The 6,831-nt window shown below is 42.2% G+C and overlaps 1 protein-coding gene across 3 annotated transcripts in view; it reads left to right on the top strand.

The window, feature by feature from the left end:
• Nucleotides 1-4,240, top strand: part of SPNS1 (SPNS lysolipid transporter 1, lysophospholipid) — a 17,898-nt gene extending 13,658 nt beyond the window's left edge. For all 3 annotated transcript variants that reach the window (XM_072417298.1, XM_072417297.1, XM_072417299.1), the window contains 3 exons: nucleotides 1,137-1,235; nucleotides 1,315-1,486; nucleotides 2,436-4,240. In XM_072417298.1, the coding sequence (XP_072273399.1) occupies nucleotides 1,137-1,235; nucleotides 1,315-1,486; nucleotides 2,436-2,530 (366 nt within the window). In that variant the 3' untranslated portion in view covers nucleotides 2,531-4,240. The remainder of the gene's footprint in view (nucleotides 1-1,136; nucleotides 1,236-1,314; nucleotides 1,487-2,435) is intronic.
• The last annotated feature ends 2,591 nt before the right edge of the window (nucleotides 4,241-6,831 follow it).

Genomic DNA, 6,831 nt, shown 5'->3' with positions numbered 1-6,831 from the left:
TACAGTGAGAAAAGTTCGGGGGTTATCGAAAATAGTAACTTTTTTTAGCCCGTACCAAGGTCGGGCTTATCGGTTAGGTGGTTAAGCACTATGGCTCTGGAAAATTTATCCCTATAAGCTGCAGCAGAAGCTCCGCTCTCCTCTTCCAGCATTAACTCAGCAGCAAAATTACCCCTCCCAACAATGGGCCTGATTTATTAAAGCTTCCCAAGACTGGAGAGGATTTATCAGTGAACCTGGGTGATCCAGCTAACCTGAAATGGATCTCCTATCATTTGCTATTTGTTGAAAATGTTTTCAATCCTGAACCCTGGCTACTGCAGTATCTGGGTGAGCCTGAGACCTGTGTGGCAGCCATACATTTGTTTATATCCTGATATTACGGCGCTGTAAGATTTATGGTGGCTGTAGTAAGAGAGTAAAGCCTAAGTGTTTGCCTTGTTTCATTGGTAGTACTTTCAACACAATTATTATCAAACTTTATTTATAAAGCGACAACATATTACGGCGGGAAATTCAAATATTTTGTAATGGATTCAATATAAAATAGCTGTATTGAGTCCAATACAAAGAAATATTCATATATCTATAATTATATTATGTATATATTATATATGCTACTGTACACTTACATTACATGTTTAAATATTTTTGGGGGTTTTTTTTCTTTTTTTTTTGTCTTTATAATGTTTGTAGACAGATCTCCAGTGTTCTCTCTAGCTACTTTTAGCTGGTTTTTAGGTTTGTATTTTTTTAAGTTGGGACACAAAGATGATGGAAAGATTGGACATACTAAGTGTGTTAGAACAGAGTAGAGGGGGTGGTTGAAAGCCGAGAGAATGATAGGGGTTATTGGAATCCTATGGCCACAACAACTGTCATGTGTTTCCCTTCCAATTCGTGACCACTCACAGCTTCTTCCCACCCACCTGAAAAAAAGTTCTGGAGAGATCTTATAGTAAAAGACAGGACTAGATGATAGCTATTCCATGTCTGTGGGTAGAATAAAGTTGGTCTTTTTTAAACCAATGGGCAGTATGTGAAAATCTGCTGAATTTCTAGCTGCTAATTATAATTAATTGCTTGAATCCTCTCCTAACCTCCTTCTACTTACTGACCTCTGCTCCTCTTCCTAGTATGTGGTCGTCCCCACACGGCGTTCCACAGCCGAAGCAATGCAGATCATGGTATCCCATTTGCTGGGTGATGCTGGGAGCCCCTATCTTATCGGGGTGGTAAGTAAATCTTTATCTTGCATTATATTTACCGATCATGTGACTTATCCCGCTCACTCATCTGTCCATCTTACTCCAGATATCTGATGCGATACAGCGTGGAAAGCCGGACTCCTTCCTCCTAAAGTTCCGCAGCCTGGAGTACGCCCTCATGCTTTGTGCATTTGTAGGAGCCATCGGTGGAGCCTTCTTCCTGGCCACTGCTCTGTTCATCGAGAAGGACCGCAAGCGGGCAGAGTTGCTATCTCAAGGTTGGTCTATGGCTTAATATATGTGTTTGTGTGTATGTCTTATTCAGGCCTGGATTTCCCACAAGTCCACCTGGCTATGGCCTAAGGAGGCATGGCTAGTAGAGGGCAGCATTACAACATCCCTATGTGAAACACAAATCTGATGCTGTTGGCTGATAAGCTCCACAGTAACAGAATAAACAAAGTGAAAGTGAATATACTGAGGTCACATACAGTGCAGAGATCTGTGCAAGGTGACATCTGTGTTGAAGGCATCACCCTTCTCTCCCCATTTCATTCTCCTTCTCATGCCCTCCCTCTAGCTCTCCTTCTCTCGCTCTTGCCCTCTCTTTCTCGCTCTGTCACACTCCCGCTCTCTCCTTTGCGAGCTTTTCTTTTCCTTCTCTCTTTGCCCTATTCTGCTCTCTCCTGCCCTCTCCCGCCAACTCATCCTCTCCCGCCCACTCATCCTGTCTCTCCCGCCCACTCATCCTGTCTCTCCCGCCCACTCATCCTGTCTCTCCCGCCCACTCATCCTCTCTCTCCCGCCCTCTCTTTTGTCTGTCAGCATGAAAAACTTTGAGTCAGTAAAAAGTGTAAATCTGGCTCTGGTCTAATTGGAAAGTCCGGCTTTCTCTGCACGCTGGATGCTCCCTTTGCTAAATGTTATAAAAACAGGATAAGCATCGATTTAGGAACTATGACACAAATGTTTGGCATTTGTACCTTCAGCTATTTAGCAGCAGGAATATAATGCAGCTTGATTTCAATATTGTCCCCAGGGCCCTGTATTGCAGAAACAGGAGCCACACTTTTATATTTCCCCTTGTTGGATAGGCTGTTCCTATCCAGGAGGGAGCTGCAGTACTTAGCTAAAGCATTATCCAGTCCGCTCTTCTTGCTGCTACCTAGGCTCCTCTGGGGACATACTGAACACTTAATGATGATTGTTTCTTATATTTTCCTGTAGGCCTAGTAACAGACGGCAACAGTCCTGAGGACAGAATCGTGGTCCCAAAACGAGGACGCTCCACCAAGGTTCCTGTGTCCAGTGTTCTCATATAAACTGCTCCGGCCTTTAAAGCCTTTCCTAAGGTGGAGCTATGGACGTGCAAGGCTCCAGTGAGCAGGGGAAGCTCCAACGCCTGGGACAGCATTGTGTGCCCATGTCTGTTCCTCTAAGGAATGAATCTCCTCCTTTTGTGGACTGTTTTTGACTATGGAGATGGCATACTTACTCGAAAGTTAAAACTTCCTTTTCTGGACTTTATTTCCCCTTAATTTTTTTTTTGGCTTATTTTCTTTCAGCAGTACAGACAAGTGACTTTATTCTGTTTTTATCATTCATTTTTTTTTAATCCATAACAGACTGAAAGTTTTGCACAGTAATTCCTCATAATATTAATAAATGTTCACTAGAAGTCCAGGTACTTGAAGGAAAATGCTGTGTCAAGTACAATCAGATGGGGACAATGATTGTTTTATATCTGCAATAGACTGAAATCATTAAGTTATTTTTACAGTTGCATGTACAAGTGAAAGCCACACGCCACCAAGTGTGGTTTTATTATAAGGGAGAACCAACTATTTGAGAATCTAAGCATTGGTTCCTCAGGGGCGGAGCTTATCTGAGGCAACTGTGGACTTTATTGTGCACTACCTACTTGATACTGAAACCTGATTGGCGGCTTATTGATTAATAGCCAGCATTTGTGCAAGGTGGAGAGGAGTTTACTATGAGAACAAGGAAAGAAGCCGACATTTCCAGGAGGGGGGTACCAACACCATGACATGAACACAGATCAGTAAGCTGAGAGCAAAGAAGACCCAGCATTAGTTACTCAGGGGTTGAACTTGCTTGTTGGAGTATCTGTAGAACTTTTTCTGTTACCTACTGAGCACTGGACACGAGACAAGCAGTTCATAATAGTATAACCAGCATCAGTATTTCATACTAAGGAACACGGTGAATTTTTTCAGCACTCCATTTTGCTAATCTTGAAAAAGGAGACTTTGTAAAGTTGGCTTCTAGGTAGAGGGGGCTGTGTGACATACATGGAAAGAGACGTGATAATTGTCCACCATGCTGGCATATCTGAGTCCTATAAATTATAGAGATACCCGTGACAAAGAGGGAGACAATAGGCTCTAGTTATAAATTATTCCCCCAGTCAATTTCTCTGAAATTCACTGTTGGTGAACTTTTTGTTGTGTACAGGTCTCCTATTACAACAATGACTCGTTCTGCCACCTAGTGGCTAATCATCACAGGTGCACAGCCGTCACAATAGGAAAAGAATGTTATTATTGAACAGGATTTATGTAACACCAACATATTATGCAGCGCTGTACATTAAATAGGTGTTTAAAATTACAGTGACTTAGGAGGAGCAGAGGACACTGCCCTGAAGAGCTTACAATCTAGAAAAAAATTATTAGGAAAAAACAATTATGAGCAAATTGAAAGGGGAACAATTTATAAACAGAGCCCAGAGTGATAGAAACTGATTGATGAAAGGGATGGATATGTTTGAGGTGCTTGGACTGACCCGTACCTACCCTGTCCATAGACTACTGACTATAAATGAATGAGCCGCCGGTCTCTTCTCTTTGCACAATGTTGTGTGGCGGTTATTGCTCTGCTAACTTTTGTTACAATTGAAATATAATTATGTTATTCCAGGATTTCTTTTTGACTAAAAAAGGGAGTTTGTTTCATTGTCTTTCATAATGTTCTCCAATACAAAGGATTTTTAATGGAGTTGATGGAATTCACACACTTTCTCAGATTCTTTTTTTATGCTTTGTATTTTATTTGAATGATATGCAATGGTTTGTGGTTATGTATCAGGAGAGAAGCAGCAAACAAGCTTGAAGTTGATGGAGGTCGTGTGAATGGAACATGGAGTCTGGGAAATATGGGGTTAATATCCATGTAAAACTGCAATGATGAAATTATTATAAAAAAAAGTGGAAATGGTTAAATCTGAACTCCAACGGCAATGATATGGTAATTGTCATATTTCTGGTTAGGACCACAGCTGCCGAATTCCTGATCTGTGTTAGCAGTAGAATTCCTATTTCCCTTTCTGCTAGTGCTAAGTCCCTGGCCATCAGATAACCAAGTTTGCAAATTTTGAGGTTGGTGGCAGTAAGTGGTACAAGCGTGCTCACTGCTACATCTATTCATTTTCTATTGGGCTGGGGCTGGGTAAATGCTTTTTGTAGCGTCTTTGCTAAGGCAGCAGATCACTGGCACGAGGAAGACGTAACCCCTCGGCGACCCTACTGCCAGTCGGACATGGCCTTTACTGAACGTGATTAATCGCTTTTATTAATGAAGCTGCAGAATAGGAAAACCGAGTCCCATTCTTCTGGGTGAAGCAGCGCGGGGGTACACCGGTTGAGTGACCCCACATGAAATACAAAGGGATCATAGAAAAGCCTGTTTGGTTTGGTTGGTATTATCCTGCAAAATTTACACTTGGGATACCAAAACTCAAGGTCCATGCAGCTGTTACGTTGAATTTTTTAGTAAATAATAAAATAAAAAGGAAAAATAAAAAGTAACTTGTGCTACAATGTTTACCCTCAATCCAGCGGCTGTTCTTCATAGTAATTCATTTCTATCACTAGATAGCGCCAGTCTCTTGGCTTGATAATCTTATAACCAGCTTATTCTAAAGCCAGGCTCCTATGGGCCCACTTTTTTTTTCTTGCATTAGATGGAGTAGGGGAAAATAACTGTCTGTTCTGCTGTTGTTACATAGATTCCCCCTTTAACTCCTGTCCTGGTGACTACTTTCAGCAGACAGGAAAAAAGAATAAATCTGCAACAGCAATATAATATTTTCTATATTCATCAGGCCCAAATATACTGAGATATTATCCAGGATAAGGTGACTCCCCTAATCATAGCTTGCATGCTCTGCATTGTCGCTTCCCCTGCACCAGACGGACCATTTATCAGAAAAGAGACCTGAGATGCTTTGTTTTGAGGAAACATATCACCTACCAGCACTTAAAAGTTTGATCTTCCAGTGAAAAAAATATATATATAAGTTTAAAGCACTCCCTCCGTGAGTAGTCCAGTCCATCCCGCATCGTTCCATCTTCCGGCGCAGACTGGATAACGAATTCCACCATCTTTTTCCTCTTCCTACGTCACCTGACCTCACATTGTACAGGCCCAAAATTGGGCGCATGGTCGGGATTGGCACTTTTTTTTACATTCCAGCAATGCCCCTTCTGCACATGCCCGAGATCAGGGATGCGTAGATGGAGCAGCCTGCCACCTCCTGCAATATGTGACATAGGCATCCCAGAAGGCTGCCGGTCTCCTCTTCAGTCTCTACTGCCGTGGCAGTAAAGGTGCAAAGGGAAGGGCTTCCCATTCAAATTTATGGGAAAATAACCCCCCACCACCTTTTATTATAATGTAAAAAAATGTGATATAGTTTGATACAGATGCTATGTCGACTTTAAGGCTTAAAACTTGTTAAGATGCCATTGCTGTAAAATGCAATGTAGCCAGCATACAGCGCAGTGCTGACACTCTGAATCCAGTGCTGTCCTCTTTTGTGCTCCTTTGCCACAAGAAAAAATGAATTATAATAAATGATAGCGATATTCAACCAACTTCTAGTGAACCTAATGTATCCGGGACATCATACGTACTGTACAGGTGGATATACATCATTATGATCAGCCAATTCAGGATGAAGACGAAGCACCCCGACACAACTGGACCTGTCTAAAATTAAACAAAAAGCATGTATTTTTTTTCCTTTAATGCCAAAGCGGTTGACCTGAACCTATCAGATTATGTAGGTTGCCATATGTGCACTGGTCAGGAGGCATCCATAATGCAATGAAAGGCCAGCACGGTGGTTTAGAGGTTAGCCCTCTGGAATTGCAGCGCTGGGTCCCAGGTTTGAATCTTGGCCAGGACACTATCTGCATGGAGTTTGCAGGTTCTCCCTGTGTTTGTGTGGGTTTCCTCCGGGTACTCTGATTTCCTCGAACATTCCACTAACATGCAGTTAGGTGAATTAGCTTCCCTCTAAAATTGACCTTAGACTGTAATAATGACATATGACAATGGTAGAGACATTAGATTGTGAGCTCCTTTGAAGGACAGCTAGTCACATGTCTATGGACTTTGTACAGTGCTGCATAATATGTCGGTGCTATATAAAAACCTACAAAGAGTGGTTGGGGTAAACACTCCTCCACAGAATTCCATGTTATTTGCAAGTTAAATTGTTTTGTTTCTTCCGGCAAAGAGCCCACAATTGTCCACTTATGGGCAGCACGGTGGCTCAGGGGTTAGCACTCCGGCCTTTGCAGCGCTAGGTCCTAGGTTC

Source organism: Pyxicephalus adspersus, chromosome 7 (assembly GCF_032062135.1).
Source record: "Pyxicephalus adspersus chromosome 7, UCB_Pads_2.0, whole genome shotgun sequence".
Taxonomy (NCBI): domain Eukaryota; kingdom Metazoa; phylum Chordata; class Amphibia; order Anura; family Pyxicephalidae; genus Pyxicephalus; species Pyxicephalus adspersus.
This window is presented reverse-complemented; position numbering and strand designations above follow the sequence as displayed.